Raw genomic sequence first — 17,421 nt, 5'->3', positions numbered from 1 at the left:
ATTAAGAATACATATATATATCTTCTTAAAGTCATTGTATTGGTTGAGAAAACCTTTTCTGAACAGGTGGTTGCTACGTTCTTAAGACTGTCCTTATTTCATTTAATCTGCTTTGGACTTACACAGCATGTCATACCAAATGTACAATATCTTTTGACACTGAAAGTTCTGTATATGTACCAGTTAATCAACTTACTTCTTTTTGGTGTTTTAGATATTGGCAAAACACTTGAATGATGGTAAAATCAATCAACTTCCTCTTTTCCTTGGAGAGCCTGCAATGGTAAAGTATTAGGCATTTACGATCTAACATCCTTGTATTTATGGATGTGATTAGCACTTCCCAAAAATGATGTTAATTTTGGCTTGTGACGTGCCCATAAGAAATGCTTCTGAAGCATTCCCATGTCTGAACTTCATTGTCTGTGCAGCTGTCATTTGCTGGCTCTGAGCCCAGCTCAGGTACTGTGCTTCATGCTTTTTGTTTAAATGTCCTTCTCCTAAGGCCTGATGACTTAGCTGACCTGATTCTGAGCAATATTTGAATTTGTGGGTTTTGTATTGCGCTGGTAGCAGGGACTGCATTTGCTTCGTGAATGACAGCAAAGTCAGTTGCGACTAGTAAGACAGAGTGTTGGATGAGAGAAGGTAGTTATTTAGAGCCATTTTCTATTTATCACAGTTTTGTATTTTATGAAGTTATTGCAGTGACTACTTTGGACTGTAAATAGAATTTTCATATTTTCTCCTTTTAACTGGGAGTTAGCAACCTAGGTTCCAGTTCCGGCTGTGTGACACTAGTCAGATTCCATACGCTCTCTGGGCATCCTTTCTGCCATCAGGAAATTAGGATGATTGAACTAGTTTGTCTAGTTCTGTTTGTCCATCAGCAATTTGCCTGGGTCAGCAAATTGGGTTTTCTGACTTATTTTCCTCTACGTTGTGGAAGAGTCCTTGGATTTTTGCCATTAAGAAAGAAGCAGTGTCTTCATAGGGCTTCAGAAGTAAACGAGTGACGTGAGAAAGGACATGTAAGAAGGAGAGCCATGAGGGGAAAGAAAAATGGTGTTGTCCGTGCAGGAGCACAGCAGTGGATTCTTTTATTGATTAGAAAGTTGGCTTCCAAATGTGGTCAACTCAGTTCTCATTTTTCAGGAGGGTGAGAATGAGAAAGGGTACTTTTAAGCACTGGAGCCATGCAGGCAGTTTTGTAGCCCTGGTGGGTGAGTTCTACAAACTTCTTAGGTTCTTATCAATCAGCCAAGGAGCAGATACAGAAACAGGGCTCCCCAGGATATCCTACCTGAGGAGCAGGATGTACAGTTACAGACAACAGGGCTCCCTCAGGGGAATCCTGCCTGAGGTGGTGGGGTGCAGTTACAGAGGACGGGGTTTCCTCAGGACAATCCTGAGCTAGTGGGGTACAGTCCTGCCTGAGGTAGTCAAGTGCAGTGATAAAGCCAAGAGATCCCAGGGACTATTGTAACTTGATACTTTTCTGTTGTGTGCCCTTGAATGACTTTCTTTTTCAGGCTAACTTTTCTGTAATGAACATTGCTGCTCCTCAGATGTTTTGGGCTTGCCATTTCTGGGCCTTCGGACTTTCCTTCTTTCTGCTGAGAATACTAACCAAATATTTTCTGTGTCCTTTTTTTGATAGGAATTTCTCTGGGATTTCCTGAACCATCAGGAAGGTCCCCGTCTAAGAGATCGTTTAAGCCATGGGGAAATCAGTTTACCTGAATTTCCGAAAGAAGCAGCCAATCAGTTGCTTGCATTTTCCTTTGTACTTTTACTCAGATTTATTGATGAAGATCTATTATCAGTGTTTAAGGTAATGTGTAGGAAAGAAAATTAATTAGATTCACTATCATCAAGTTATGAAGGAATGTAGTTTATTTTCAAATGTAATTATATTTTAATCATCTTTTAATTTATATGAGTACAGTGTGCCTCCATCTGAACATGTGTGCATGTGTACAGGTATTCTCTATAACAAATAAATCAATATTACTTGATCTCACCTAAAATAATTCAACCTATTTCCTAAGCATACATTTGCTTGTGTTTTTAACAGTGATGGGATATTGCAAACCAGAGAACAAAGTATAAAGCAGGATTAACTAAATAAATTGGAAAAATTTACGGAGGACTATTAAATGAGAGAGTAGAATATTTGCATTTGTCAATAAACTGTAATTCTTCTATATTTTAAAAGAAATAATTTAGGTTAGATTGTTAGTTATATTTTAATCTTTTTTTCAGACTGTACATGTAACAATTATGGTAAAATTTGTTTCAAAATTCCAACAGGATAGAAAAATTAATACAAAAAGTGAAAGTTTTCAGGAATCCCTTCTCCCAGAGGTGATTGCTGTCAGTAGCTGGGTGTCTCTGCTTCCACGTCTTTCCATGAGCCTGCAGTGCGGGTTCCAAAGCAGGACATACTCTGTTTTGTAACTAACATTTCATTAACAGTTTATTTTTGGCAACTTTGTTCCCTGGGAAGGGTGTGGCCCCCATGTGTCCCCACTGTGCTCTGAGGCCCTCCTGAGGTTCCTGTCTCAGGGGAGAAGCCGTGTGTGCTGTGTTGGCTGCTGGCTCGTCACTGACTTCAGGTGTGAGTCCTGGCGACCCCACCAGACGTTCACCACACAGTGAGAGCTGGTTTCTCTCTGCTCCGTGTAGTACCCGTGTAGGTATCTGTGTGAATGAAAGTTGAGTGCATCTCTTCTCCAAGTAACAACTAACTCTATGAGTTGCTTTGTGCTATTGAGAGTTCTAGGTAGTTACTGCTTATACGTAGGAAAGCTCTTGACTTTTGTTTATTAAATTTGTCCACTCTCAACTCACTGACTTTAATAGTCCGCCACCTTGGGTTTTCCAGTTATACAGATGTGTCAGCTGTAAATAATGTTATTTTTACTCTTTTAAAATGTATGTTTGGCAATTGAGTGTTTATAGTATGTACTCCTCTTTTAGTTATATTGATTTTTAATGTTTAAATTCTTATGTCCTAGTTTTTTAGGAGAATCTCTTACATTTTCCAATTGTTTGGCATCTTTTTTCCCCCATTTATTTCTTGTTTTGCTGCATTGTGGACAGAGTGGCCTTTGTAATTTATCATTGTTAATCAGCCTCATTTAAAAATTTTGTTGGTTATGGTTTGACTACTATGTTAGACCTTTTTTTTTTTTTTTTTTTTTGCGGTACACGGGCCTCTCACTATTGCGGCCTCTCCCGTTGCGGAGCACAGGCTCTGGACACACAGGCTCAGCGGCCATGGCTCACGGGCCCAGCCGCTCCACGGCATGCGGGATCTTCCCAGACTGGGGCACGAACCCGTGTCCCCTGCATCGGCAGGCGGACTGTCAACCACTGCGCCACCAGGGAAGCCTTGTTAGACCTATTTTAATGAAGAGTTTTACTTTCTTTTAGCTGAGAGAATTATGTGAAGAAAGCTAATTGGAAATCGGGACTCTTAAATGACCTAAGATGCAATAGAAGAAAAGTAGGAGCCTGACCAGAAGTTGTAGTAACAATTATCTGTTTTCTCTAAAGCAGGAAAAAGCAGCAGTGAGAGCACTGGTGAGCATTGCAGAAGCTTACAGCGCTCGCTGCCATCCAGTTTCTCAGCTTAAAAAGCAGGTGTGTGGGGACGGGCGTGTGCAGGTCAGTTGTTGCAGAGATTTGAGAGGTACAGGCCGGCCTTGTCCAGCCGGGCTGCAAGTCCGCAGACCTGGCTTTGTAGCCTGCGTGCCTCTTGGATGCATGGCCTTGGCCAAGCCACTGTGTCTTTCTAAGGTCCAGCAGTTAGGGTTGTGGCGGGGTTTGTGTCCTCGGCATTCTTGGTACTTGATGGGTGGCTGAGTGCTGTTAACCCGGGACCGGTCACAGGTGTTGCTTTTCGGTGGTGAGGGATGCCAGCTTTATGAGGCCAGCCTTTGTTAACCTGTAAAGTAAACAAGCAGGCAACAAACTTTCTTAAGCATTTCTACCAGGAAGTTACAATTTGGCGAGTAGCTCAGGGACTTTATTTTCTGTATGGTAGGTGGTATGAGGGGGCAAAAATGGGGTCGTCTCCAAGAATATAATAATCATGATAGTTGCTAACTGAGAAATTCTAAAAGGAAGCTGTAAAATCAGCACAGAATGGATTGGGGAGATTTGCAATAGCGCCAGGGAGAAGCCGAGCCTGGAGAAGACAGGTCCTGAGTAGCATCAGGTAGGAGCGGGTTATCCGCAGATGTGCAGGAGCAGAATCCAGCGGCGTCCTGTCCTTGCTGTTTGAGGGAAGGAATCAGCCTGAGTTCCTGTGTCAGTGGGTCCTGTTTGCGATGGCGCGTCGGGCTGCTCTGGTACCTTTATCCACTTGCATCACTCTGTGTGCCCATCGTGATTCCGAGCTTCCAGAACAAAAGCCGTTAGAAGGAGGACCCAGAAGAGTTCAGGGAGGGAGGCTTCAACAAAGGAGGGAAGGTTCTGGAAGGAAGAGAAGCTTCAGGGAGCCAGCCTTCCTGCTCCTTGGCTGCTGCTTCCAGGTCCCTGGTCAACGCCCCTTCCTTTCCCCACAGTGGGCGTTCTGCATCTTCACCTTTTCCGTGGCCTCGTACTCCTGCCGCATGTGATTTAGTCACCTTTTATTCTGCAGCCAGTCTTTCATCCTGTTCTTTCTAAGTCCATTGCTCGGGATATCAGCTGCGTAACAAAGTACCTCGTTTGGTGGCATCAACAACAACCACTTAATTTGCTTGTGCTTTTGTGGGTCATAAATTGGGAAGGGCTCTGCCGGACAGGAACCCATCTGAAGAGTGGAAGTCTGTGCTGGGTGCTCGGCCAGCTGCACCCGAGCAGAGGTGGGGACGAGGGGAGGGGCCCGTCTCCGACCTGCTTCTCCCTGTGTTCTCAAGGCCATGGCCATTCGCCACGGCTGGCCCCAACCAAGGGCGGGTACACGGACCAACTCTCATCAGGAGGCGTCAGAAGAATTTTGGACACTTCCTTGGAATCCCATATTTCACCTGCCTGCCTTTACCTGATTTGATCGAGTAACATACCCATCACCTAGTTTTAAAGTGTGGCATCTGTAACAATTTTACAGATATGTCTCTTCTTAGAAGTGATGACAACATCTGTAACAACTTAAAAACATATTTTCTAGAACATTATTTAAAAATCTTGAAAAGCAGTTGTACATTGTCCTGTCAGGTGCTGAGCTGTGAGAGGAGCATTGGAGTTTGGCCTCTGCTGCCTTTGCCTGAAGGATCCGAAAGGGAGGCTCAGCGGTGAGTGCCCCCCAAGTCACGCAGGCCTCGCGGGGGTCCGAGAATGTCAGCCTCTGAACAATTTTTTTTCTCTGGCAAGCCTGTCGGGAGACAGATCCCAAGGAGGGGTTGCTAGGTCTTGGTGACTGGAGGGCCAAGACTGGGGGTTCAGGGCCTGGTTGTGGGGGAACCGTTTGCAGAGACCAAGGGCAAAGGGGCAAGAGGCAGGCCTCCTGGGGAGGACGGTGGCATCTGGCAGAAATGGTTAGTGGATGGTGTGACAGCGGGTCTGAAGCTCAGGAGAGGAGTGGGCGTGGACACACTGCAGAGTCAGCTCGAGGGAGGACTCTCGAGGGTCACAGGGCATCTTCTGACAGCAGGTGCATCGCCCACAGTGTGTTGTGTCGTTTCTTTTTACCTCTCCCTCTGATGGTGGCTTTTTCATTTTATTTTTGGGGAAAGCGAGTTGCAGATTGAGTGCTTTGCTCAGTGAACCACTGAAATAAATACTATTCTGCACTGGCACTAATTAGGCATCTTGCTCATTGTCATGTATCTTTAAATGTTTTCTGTTTTTCAGATCAGAAGGTAATTCTGAAATAAATGCCTGCCACTCTTTAATCACAGAAATCGTGGCTGAGCTGTGTCACCATGTGCCCGAGACCCACCGCATTCCTCACGACTCGGAGCACCTTCCTCCTGAGAAGTAAGTTCAGGGTATCCTGGGTGAAGTATCTTGGGGTCACCGACTTCGCAGTTTTCTGTGTTTGAAGTCTTACACGTTGAAGGTAGTGTTAGAATCCCACTGTGTCCCAGGAGGAATTATTAGATAAGCCCTGATGGTGCGTGCATTGGTCTGACGGACGTTACAACACATGATCTGTTCTCACCATCGACACCCGCCCAGTGTAACGATTGCAGCAGGAAACTGAGACCTCGTTGGAGGCCGCGGCAGGTGTGCAGGCCGCGGAGGACCGGCGACCATAGGCCCTCGGGCCTCTCGCTCTGCCCTTCAGGTGGCCCCAGCTGCTCCGTGAGCTCTGCAGCATCCCTGTCCGGACCCTGTTCTGCCCCAGAGCTGTCCTGGAGGTGCTGGCCGTGCTCCAGAAGATCGGCGCCCACTGCCGCCGCGTGTGTGGTCAGGTGGCCGCCTTCGCGGAGCTGAGGCGCCGGCAGTGGGAGGACAGGAGCCTGCGCTCCCGGCAGCGGCGGAACTACCTGCGCCTGGTTCACAGGTGCGCGGCTCACGGGTCTCATTTAGAGGAGCTCTGCTGGGCAGCTCTTACCTCTGGGTACACTTCTACCCCTGACTTCAGAGAAATACTTATTTTCAGGAAAAGTTACGTATGTGTCACTTAAAAATGCCATTTATAATTTTGGGATATGGGTTCTACGGACCCGAATGAATATTTGCATTTAAAATATGACAGCAGGTTTACCTGGGGATGCCAGCGTTGTGTATTTTAGAATGTGCTACATCCTCACGAAATTACCATTTTGGACCAATTCCTAGAACTTTGGGGTTGAATGGTATCTGTGTTTATAAAGCTTTTAGTAAGTATTCCTTTGCTTTCACCAGCAGTTTATGAGATAATGCTGTTACGTCACACATCCTTCCCCAAAACAAGATATATTTTAAAATTCCTCCCGGGAAGACTGGAGTGTGACTTTAACTGGAATTTGGTCCCAGAGATGTTGAACCCATTCTCATGTTTAAGCCATTTGTGTTTCTCCTGTTGGGAGAGGCCTTTGCTGAATCTTGACTTGTAAGGAAGGAGCTGCCGCTGGGCAAAGGGAGCGGGAGCTGAGTGGAGGGACCGGGTGCCGAGCCGGTGGAGCCTGGTCCTCAGAGGAGGCAGGGTGCCTGCAGGCTCAGAACCAGGCAAGGAGCTCAGGCCCAGGGTTGGGGGTCATCCCGCCCAGCCTGCAGGGGCCGGGGCTCAGGGCCACTGGAAAAACGGCTGTCCACACGAGTGTTCTTTTGAGAAGTTTGGATTTAAGGACTTTTGAAAGAAGGATTGGTTAGGTGAAACGTTTTTCTCCTTATAAAGGTGATACTTACATTTATTAACTTTTACTTTATTTTTAGTATTAAGCTTCTGTCTCCTATGCTTTATCTGATTTTATTGCTGATTGCACTGGAATTGGTCAACATTTATGTGGTTCTTGGGAAAAATACTTCGGAATATCAGCAGTATCTAAGGTCAGTGTCCTCACTTACAGGAGACGAAGCTGTGTTTTGGTCATTCTGAATCATGTTCACTCCTATTGGTTATTTTCTTGGTGATTTTTTTCAACCCCACAGTCTGGTCCTGAACTGTTCTCTGTGGACTTCGGTGCAAATTTGTGAGCCTTTAAAACTGACACGTTTCAGAAAATTTAATGTGATTTACATGTGAATGATTTTGGAATTCCTCTCTCTGGTGTAAGAATAATGTCCAGACAGTGTTATTGGGAGGAAGCTGGAGAGGCTGCCACCGTCTCAGGCAGCTGTGCGGATGCCTGGGGCCAGGTCGCGGCTCAAAACCATGGACTGTCTGTGCCGCGGGGCCGCCCCGGGTACTGTAGGGTGGTGCCCCCCACCCACTAGATGCCAGTAGCCCCCAGTTGTGACGACTAAAAACGGCTCAGATGTTGCCACAGTCCTCTGGGGGCAAAATCACCCTAAGTGAAAGCTACGCCTCTAGACAAAGGGTCTGTGGATTTTCATCGTATTATTCTTTTATCTTCTCCCTAAGTGAAAATTTCAAAAATTCATAGTTGGAGAAAATTTTAGGCTACTTGGGAAACTTTGAGGAGAACTTGGGAAATGTGAAAATGGCGCTTCTTCCCATCAGTCAGGGTAATTCCCCTGTGAACTTTCTGACAAATTATCTTTCAGGAAAAGTCTTTCAACAGCAATAGCTGCTCCGGGTGGGACGTATCTCCTTTGAAGGGGTGGCCCCTCTCTCCGTCGGGTGAGGCTGGTCATCAGGGTGGGAACAGGAGGCACAGCCCCCGAGGTCCTGTGTCCTGTGGGTTTATTACGTGTGCGTGTGGTCCAGACGGCCTCTAAGGTCCTTTCTGGAACCGAGTCCCATCAGCTAAAAGCATCCGTCATGTGTGGATTTGGGAGAGAAAGATGGAGGGTGTGTGAGCTGTGTGGAGTCTAGGCGTCCATCCCCTCCAGTGACACTCTAGTTCGGCGTTCTTCTCCTTCATCCAACTTGTATTCTCTTGTTTCTGTTTTGAATGTATTTCTTTTTCTTGAATCCTCAGACAAAAATTAACTACAGAACTTTAGTTGTAATTTCAAAATGAAGGGGATACATTTAAATCATTATTGCATTTTACAAGGGCATAGATAAAGAAATTAATTTCTTTCTTTTAAACAGGTTCTTAAAGTCCGTCTTGCAGTACACAGAGAACCTGGCGGCTTACACCAGCCAAGACAAGAACAAGTGGGATGAAGCTGTCAATCTCACACAGGTGGCCTTGTTGAAAATTTGGACTTTTAGTGAGAAGAAACAAATGTTAATACATTTAGCCAAGAAATCCACGAGTAAAGTAGTCTAATAAGTCAGGATGCTTTGGGATCTATCAGAAAACCCGACCTGAGTAGACTTTACAGCATGTGAGTTGAAAATCCAAAGGCAGGGTGGATTCCAGGTACTGCTTGATCAGGGCACAAGGTCCGTTGCTCTGCAGTTTCCTGATTTGCTTTTCCCAAGTTGTTGGTGTGAACCTCAGGCTGAATCCCTGGGAACCAAATGGCCGTAGCAGTTTTGGGCCTCAACTCCCAATGCATACTGTCCAGAGGAGAGATTTTTCTCACCCAGCTGTCACCCAGGAATGGGCGGCTTCATCTTACTGGCTACAGGCCTAATCTTGAAACGATGGCTGTGGCCAAGACCCTGCCCTGCACTCACCAGTCAGGTTGGGTGGACGTCTACTCCTGGACCGGCCCCTGGGGCGTAGAGGGAGGGCTTGGGCTGGTCACCCTTGTCCCTGGAGCTGAGAGTAAGGTTGATATGATTCAGATCTCGAGGGAGAGGGCTGGGGAGGAACAGCTCCTGGAAGGCGCTGGGCAGCAAGCCTAATGGTCAGCACGTCCCCGGGTTTCCAGGTCTGGCGGATTTCGTGCAGGCACCAGGAGGGTGGAGGAGTGAGGGCCAGGGCTGCAGCCAGAAGAGCCAGGTCAGCCCTCGCCGGAGGCCCTGGGTGGCCACTGCAGGAAGCTCCTCATCCGCTTGGGTGGCAGCAGCGAGGCTGTGGTTCTCCGGGAACCCCTGCAGGGCTGCCCCCAACCCGTCTGTGTGTGCTCGGCTGCACCCGCCTGCCGTGATGCACGGCCGCCTCCAGCCTTGCTGGTAGGTCTGGCCTCCCAGGAAGGACTTCCAACAGCCTGTGTTGGCTTCTCGGCTGTCAGAGATGAGCGTGGAGGCCGCCGTGGGGGAGGTGGGGCCGTGTGACAACAGCCATCCGTGTTCCATCTGTCGCTTCACCAGCCCAGTACCTGCAACTCCCTTGTAAAGTGAACTTGTGGGTAAAGACGGTGAAACCTGCTTCTGCCTGATGGGATGCCAGACGGCCACGTCGAGTGTCCACCTCTGGAGGAGGTGCTCCTGTGGTCGGTCATGGCCTCCTGGGTGTGGGCTCGAAGGCTTACCCACTCCTAACCCTCCTGGTGTTGGCGCTGGAACGGGCAAGAGGGAAAATGGACTGATCTGTACTATCACCAAGCCAGTGCAGGATCTGCAGAGCCCAGCGGCCACTAGGCTGGCGGAAGCTCGTGTTAAACGCTGCTGCTCTACAGCTCATCGCGTTCCTTTGCCCTCAGCTGCCCACCTCTGTTGGTTGTGGGTCTTCACCTGGTAGGTTGACCCAAACCTCATTCCTGAAAGGGCTTTCCCGCTAGAAATCTTCCTAGTTTTGGTAACTAGTTTTCTGTGATTTTTATCCCTAGAAATGGGCATCCTTTCCCATGGGCCCCCAAGTCCCCGCCTGTAGCCACAGCCCTGTCCCCAGGGGCATGGGGGGCGGTCACCCCCATTACAGTTGGTCCCTCTCAGTCCTTTGGTTCCCTGGCACAAGGCCAGCGCTGCGGGCAGGCCCTCAGTCCTTCTGTGTAAGGGCTGCCTTGGGGGCCTCGCCTCCCCACAAGCCGTGGCTCCGAGGGGGTCACAGGGCTGCTCCTCCCTCACCTGCTTCCTCGATCGACCATGTGTCCTGGTGGCTCAGAGAGGAGGGTGCCTGTCGGGTGGACAGCAGCCCCAGGCGTCCCCGTCTCCGACAGGTCTTCCATGGGCTGCTCGCGGGGCTGGAGCGCGTGCTGAGGTCTTGGAAGTGGTGCCGGGAGAGCCACCCAGCGGATAAGGCTTCTGTGCCGTGGTGATGGGGGGTGGGGGTCACTGACGGCCACAGTCAGGTCACCGTGTCACCTGACGCCAGCGGTGGGCGCTCTCGTGGGACAGACATCAGCATGCTGTGCACTCACCTCCTCCTCACACCCACGAACCACTCTGATACCTCTGACCCTCGACTTCCGGTCTCGTTGCTTCCAGGCCCCTGACGACCTGGCCACACTTACCAGTTGCTTCCTCCGTGTAGACCCACCCTCACGGCCATGGGTTCTTCCCGGCGCTTGACCTGCCTCCCGAGACAGTGGGGGGCTGCCCTTGAGGCTGTAACACTACAACTTTCTCCTTTAGGTGGTGTCGGTGGATTCTGCAGGAATCAAACAACTCGTACTTGGGGCAGCCGGCCGTAGGAAGCTCTCCTTAAGCCTGTGGACACACGGCGAGGAGGCGTGGGCATGTGAGCCTTTTGTCTCTGACCTGGGCCTTGGAACGCGCGCAGCCTGGTCCTGCGTGGGCGTCTGCGGTTTCAGAAGGAGATGCTCCAGCAGGCGCCAACCCGATGCCGCAACGGCTCGGTCACGAGGAAACTAGGAGCCTCGGTGGAGTCGGGGTTCTAGCCGGTACACCGGTCCGGAGGGCAGCTAGGAGAGTTGCTGTCATGGTTGTGTCCCAGAACCCTTGGGTCTGTGCTGTGGGCCTGTTCGTTGCTCAGCCCCAGCACCGCTCACCAAGATCCTCCGCGAAGGCTCAACACCCACACCCCAGACGCCAATGCTGGCAACTTCAGAGTCACATTCGGCCGTCACTTCACAGTTTTCTGTCCATTCTGCCCCAAGACGATCTCCTATCCTGCCCAGGACTCTCGCCGGTCTTGGTCTGAGCTTCGAGGTGGGGGAGCTGTCTTCCTGTGAGACTGGGCGCAGGCCTCTGTGGGTGCTGCCCCCGTGGTCCCAGGACCCCAGCGTGTGCTCCCACGGGGAGCAGCGTGCATTCTTTTGGTGTCACGCTGCGCTGGCAGGCCCTTCCCGCGGCTCCCTGTGGGTGAACGGCGGCAACGTGACACCCGTGACAAGCGCTGCCCTTGCTGGGGTGCCGGGCGCTAGGGCGGTGTGGCTGGTGCCTGCCCGCCCTTGGGGAGGCCACGCCGCTCCTGGCCGGTGCTGGGCTGGGCACTGCCCACGGGCTTCCTCCTCTCCGTCCGGTCTGTTTTCTCTGTCTGCCCTGCTACTGCAGAACCCTTGCCTTGATCAGATGCTTCCCTGCGTCCACCCGGGTGGCAGCCACAGCAGAGGGGACTGAAGCTCATTGTTTCCCTCAAACAATGTCACATGTCTCTGCTGCTCTTCACTGTTGAGTTGATGTAGAACTTCACTCCGAGGGACAGGCGTCCTGAGGGCTGTGCCACACCGGCCGTCTAGCCAGCAGGAGTCGCCAGGGTAACAGGCGCCGGCGTCTGAGGGTCCACGACTCGATGGGCACCGTCCGTCACGGCTGAGAAGGCCAAGCAACTGGGAAGCGGCCAGAGGTGCCTGATGTTAGCGAGTCTGCCCCAAGCTCCCCCCGGACGCCTGGCGAATACCTTCAGCAGATGGAAATTGCTGGCGAAAAGGAAAGAAGTGAAGATTAGCTAAACTTGTTCTCCATCAAAAGCTCTCCAAGCCGTTCAAGAGCGAGCCCGAGAGGGAGCCAGCTCGTGCTGGCCTCAGGGGCGCGGCCGCAGAGGTCAGAGGCCACAGGCTCGGACGCTGGACACAGGCTAGACCCCGGCTCCACCACGTTTGTTCACGGGCTCAGCCCCTCACACCGTTTTCTCGTGGGTGCCGTGTGGAGGATAACGTCCAGCCCCGATTAGGTTGGCGTGACGACCATGTGCGGGCAGCCCCCAGCCCCTTCCCGACCGGGCCTCGGTGGCCCTGCGGCAGCGGAGCCGCGTGCGGGCGGAGAACGTCCCGGCCTAAGCCCATGGTCCCCTCCCCCCACCGCAGTCTCCGGATTCCTGCGGAGTTTCGGTGAAGGAGGGGGCGGGGAGACAGCCGCCGCCGCCGTCGGAGCTAAGCTCGGCCTCAGCCCGAGCGGCGCCGCAGTACTGCACTGGAGCCACGGGTGGCGCCCCTCGAGGTGGGTGTCGGATGTGCCCAGACGCGCGCACACCTGGAGGAGGGTCGCTGGGTCGCGTCCCTCGGCGCATCCTGCCTCGCTGTGCTTCAGGGGTTTGGTCGCGAAGCTGCTCTTGCGAGTAAACTTCGGGTTCCTCAGATGAGGGCCGCTCCGGAGCTCTGTTAGCGCTGCCGGACGGGCTGGGCCCGTGCCGCACGGGGTTGCGCTTCTCTATCGGGTCGCGGGGCGGCGCTCTTCAGCAAAGCAAGGCCGCGGCGGCCGCGGGATGCGCTGGAAGCCTCTGAGGGGAGGGGCTGGGGGATCATGGATGCAGGCGGCACCTGCTCCTTCCTTCGGCCTCCCTTGCAGCGGGCAGAGCCCGGGCTGCCCGGGAGGGTGAAGAGCGGCCGCCAGCTTGTCGGCAGGGCCCACGGGGCTTTTCCCGGAAACGAGCTTTCACTCCGGCCCGGCGAGGCAGGAGCTCCCGTCCTCAGGGAGGAAAGCCCGGGCGGGATTGACCGTGTAGCTCAGAGAACGAACCGCAGGGGAGAAGCTCTTTGTTCGAAGACTGAGGTTGATTTCCTGCGGAGGACGGTGTTCGGCGCGGATGTGCCGTGGAAGTGGCCTCCTGACGGCTCCCCTTTACTGCGAATTCCCAGCTGGCGTTGCGGCGTCTGGGGGCGGCTGACAGGAGCCCGCGGGGACGCAGGCCTCCGCAGGGCGTGGCTGCGGCCGGTCTACAGCCACACTTCGCAGTTCCAGTAAGACGACGTCGCTCTGTTGGTGCCCGTGCCCCCAAGTCTTCGAGGCAGACATAACCTACAGCTGGACTCCTCAGGGTCCCCGGGGCCCTGGATAATGTGGCACCAGAGTGAATCGACTTGGGACCGTTTACAGCCCATCTAAGATCAGTTCTTAAGTTTTTCAAAGAAGACCCTGGATGATGCAGGAAGTTCTTTTGACATGTCATTCAATTCCTTTAAGACAAGAGTATTTTAGGGTACATTCCAAAAAGCCCGTCAAGCGCTGAGCCCCGCAGCACTGGTTACAGTCGGGGCGGGCGGTGGCACAGGTGCGTCTGTGTAAGTACTGGGTGGGCGCCTTGTTCCCAGAGTACCTCGAGGTCCTTATTGTTCACGTCCGCCCCCTCTCCACCCGCACCCACCCAGTAGGACAGCTCCTTCAGGAGCGAGGGGGCCCGGGAAGTCATCTCCTCGGAGAAGGAGGGCGGGGCCGGTCCTCTTCCCGAAGGGGGCGTGGCTAGCGTGGCCTGTGCCACCTGGCATCTCCTCTCCATCTCATCACAGCCCCGTTTCTACAAGGCTTTGCAGGTGGGTTCTCCCGAGAGCGAATCCCCACAGCAGCCCTGTGAAGGCGCAATCCCGACCGCTTTACAGGGGAGAGAGCAAGGGCCCGAGAGAGGGCTTCCAGCGTCGCGGAGCGGAGGGTCTTGATGCAAACCTGCGTTCTGGGCCAGGGACTCATCCAAACGGAGGCAAGCCCTGTTGGGTGGGGGCACCGAGTTTGACCTCCTTTCATCCCGCCTAAGCGTGTTCTCTGTTCTACTACGAGACCCCTGAGGGTGTTCAGGAGTCTTCCTGGGCCTTCCTGCAGCTCTGCGTGGGAATTTAACTTGGCAGCTGCAGCCCATGAGTAACTGTATTTCACAAATCCTCGCCCCTGAGTTACTGCGACTCTCCCCTCCCATTTGTAAGACGTATCATGGCTTTGAGTGTCAGTGAGGAAATGTCACGAGCCTGCCCTTCCTGTGAACGTGTGTTAAGCGTTGTCAGCGTTCTGGAGGGGCCCAGTTTCTTGCTGGGATCAGATTCCTGTATTTCAGCTCATTTCTTTCTTTTTCTTCCCTGTAGTAGTTGATAATTCTGATTTCTCTGGCTTGGATGAAAGTTACATAATAAATAGACATAAGTAATCAGAAAATAAGTACTTCATTCCACCGTGGGCAAGACATTCTGCCAGGGATGCTGAAGGGTCCCAAGAGGCTTCAGAGGGAAGAGGCCGTCGCCGTGGATGGCAGGAAGTGCCATCCGAGAGGCGCTGGGTCTGGGGTCAGCAGGGGCCCCAGGTGCCATAAGGTCCTGCTGTTTCCCTCTCCATCCGTAGTCTGGGTTGGAGTCATCAGATTGGCCTTGGGGGGTGTGCCAGGTGAGGAGAGAGGTGAGGGCGGACCCTTGGGAGGAATGATGGTTAGAACAAAGCACAACCAGGAAGGCCAAGAAGGATCCAGTCGAGAGCAGGAGGGAGGCCCTGGGGGTTCAGAGGAAGACATGACCCCAGAAATGTCTCGGGATGAGGCTGGGGAACGTCCACGGCTCTGGCAATCGGGGTCAGGTGGGAGAGAGGGGGCAGGAGGCAGGAACCACAGACTGTGTCCCCGGGGGTTCTCAGAGAAGGGGAGGGGCCTGGCAGGGGCTCTGCTGGAGAGCCCAGCGGGCCAGGGAGACCAGTGCATCTCAGGACTCAGAGTGTCTGAAGGAGGAGAAGATTCTGGAGCAGGTGAGACGGACAGGTGTGCAGAGTCCTGCATGAGGCCGCCTGACCTCAGAGAAGAGGGAGGGAAAACACGGTGCAGAGGGTTTCAGGGAGGAAGGAAGCTGAAGAAATGGACACAAAGCAGCTAAATGCCCTCGGTGAAGCAGGAAGAGAATGGGTCTTCCAGGAGCGGAGAGGACGGAGGGGGCGCTGAGGGTGGGAATGTGGGATGAGGGCTTGGAGGAGGTGAGGGCATCGGTCAGCGGAGGACAGCACTGCCCGGGAGCCGGGGGCGAGGAAACCTGCCACCATGCCTCTCAGGACACGGGAGCAAGCTGGCTCCATCCTCCCATTCTTTCTCTGTGGATGGTCGACCTCGGTTACTTACAGGTCGGGGGAGCCCTGTGGCCCTTTTAGCCTCGCCATCGCCTCCATGAGCGGGGATTCAGGACGGGCTGGTGCTGGGGGCGCCTGGGAACCAGTCGAGGCCCATTTGCTTCGTGCTGTTTATCATGGTGCGGCAGGAACGCAAGAAGGTGTGAGAGCGACCCTGGTGGGGCTGCGGCGGTGAGACAAATGCTGGGGTGTCATTGCCTGTAAAGCCTGTTGTGTCCAGATGGCTGCCGCCCGTCCAGCCCCGTCGCTGTGTTTGTAACACGTCCTCAGAGCCCACCCCCGCTGCCACCCGCCGCCTCCAGGGGCCACCGAGGCCCTGCCTGCCCGGCTGTGCTCGCCCGAGTCCCCGCGGCTTCCTCCACCTTCTGCCGGCGCCTGACGAGCATCCGAGGGCCGAGGCCCCAGGGACTGACGAGAGGGCGTCTCCATCCCGAGAGGGACGCCCCCCCCGGAGGCCGGCGCCGGCACTGCCGACTCCACGGTGTTCGTCGCCACAGAGGTCGCCACGTTCTCAGCTGTCACTCGTGCAGAGCAGGTGCTCTGTGAACCCAGCGGTCCAGGCACGCCCTCCGCCCGCGTGACAGCTCTGCCGTGGCTACCAGGACGCCGCCCGTCGGGTCGAGAAGAAGCGGCTAACTTACCCCCCACCGTCCCGTCTTTTCTAGGGCATTCGTGACAGGAGGTCTGATTGCTGAGGACGTGGTAGTGAGGCACTTTTCACACCAACTTTCGGACCAATCGGCCGCTCGCTGAGGCAGCATGTCCCCAGACTCCTTGCTCACCCTGCGAGCACCTGTGGGGCCGCCGCGTCCTCGGGTCCAGGTGGACGTTGAAGTGGGTGGAGAACAGGTCAGGCCCTGCTGCTCCCTCTGTGCAGGAGCACCGCGCCCACAAGGCCTCAGTGGGCTGGAGGGGAGCCGGCAGGGCAGCCGCAGGGGCGGGGGGCGGGGACACCCTGCAGAGGGCTGGCAGCGGTCAGCCAGAGCCGGGGTGTGTTTCAACCTCAGAGGGTGGGCCGGGCATGACCCCAAAGTGAAGGACAAGGGCAGAAGATGCTGCAGGTGCCAGAGGGACCCCACGCGGGGCGAGCGCGAGTGAGACGGGAATGGGACCCAGCGGACAAAGGCAGCACCACGGTCACTGTGGCCGAGGTGGCCGGACGGGAGGCTCCTGTCTGACCCAAGCGCTCGGCCTGGACTGGATGCTGAGTGAGGCCTGTGGGTCCACCTGAGGATGGAGGAACCCGTGCGTGGCCAGGCCGTGGGCTGTGGCCCGTCAGCCCTGCAGGGTTTGGAACTTCAGCCTCTGTGGGACCAACACGAAGTTCCCAAGTCCACTGGGTTCAATTGACAGCTCTGATCTCTTCTCTGGCTGGCTCCGGGAAAGGACTTTTGCCAATATAATAGGTTTTCTATTATAGTAAGTTTGAGCGTCTGTTTGTATTTTTTCCCCCCTGGACTATCTAGAGGTTTTGTCTATTTATCTGTTGGGTTGCAGATCTTTGTCTTGTTGATTTCTAGGGGCTCTTTATATACTAAGGATATAGCTTGCGATAGGAGGTGAATATATATATATGTGTGTATGTATATATACACACACACATATATATTTTTTCTCATTGTCTTCCCTTATTTCTTAATTTGCTGATGGTAGTTTTCTTTTATGCAGAAGTTTTTATTTTTGTGTAGTTGAATTTATAAATCCTTCTTTTACTGCTTTTGGATTTTCAGTTTTAATTAGAAGAGTCTTTCCTTGACTACAAAGTTATAAAGGAATTTGCCCATGATTTCTGTTAGCACTTTTCTGAGTTTATGTTTAACATTTAAATATTT

General features: G+C 53.1%; 1 protein-coding gene across 17 annotated transcripts in view; it reads left to right on the top strand.

The window, feature by feature from the left end:
• Positions 1-14,603, top strand: part of ERMARD (ER membrane associated RNA degradation) — a 30,151-nt gene extending 15,548 nt beyond the window's left edge. For 6 of the 17 annotated variants that reach the window (XM_060115294.1, XM_060115292.1, XM_060115289.1 and 3 more), the window contains 9 exons: positions 215-283; positions 1,661-1,834; positions 3,562-3,648; positions 5,209-5,285; positions 5,845-5,970; positions 6,281-6,499; positions 7,354-7,467; positions 8,639-8,732; positions 9,370-14,603. In XM_060115294.1, coding sequence (XP_059971277.1) covers positions 215-283; positions 1,661-1,834; positions 3,562-3,648; positions 5,209-5,285; positions 5,845-5,970; positions 6,281-6,499; positions 7,354-7,467; positions 8,639-8,732; positions 9,370-9,588 — 1,179 coding nt within the window. In that variant the 3' untranslated portion in view covers positions 9,589-14,603. The other 11 variants (XM_060115293.1, XM_060115290.1, XM_060115300.1 and 8 more) reach the window with 9 other exon arrangements.
• The last annotated feature ends 2,818 nt before the right edge of the window (positions 14,604-17,421 follow it).

The sequence above is a fragment of the Mesoplodon densirostris genome, chromosome 12 (assembly GCF_025265405.1).
Source record: "Mesoplodon densirostris isolate mMesDen1 chromosome 12, mMesDen1 primary haplotype, whole genome shotgun sequence".
NCBI classification, from domain to species: Eukaryota; Metazoa; Chordata; class Mammalia; order Artiodactyla; family Ziphiidae; genus Mesoplodon; species Mesoplodon densirostris.
Note: the sequence above shows the minus strand (reverse complement) of the source record. Positions and strands in the feature narration are given on the sequence as shown.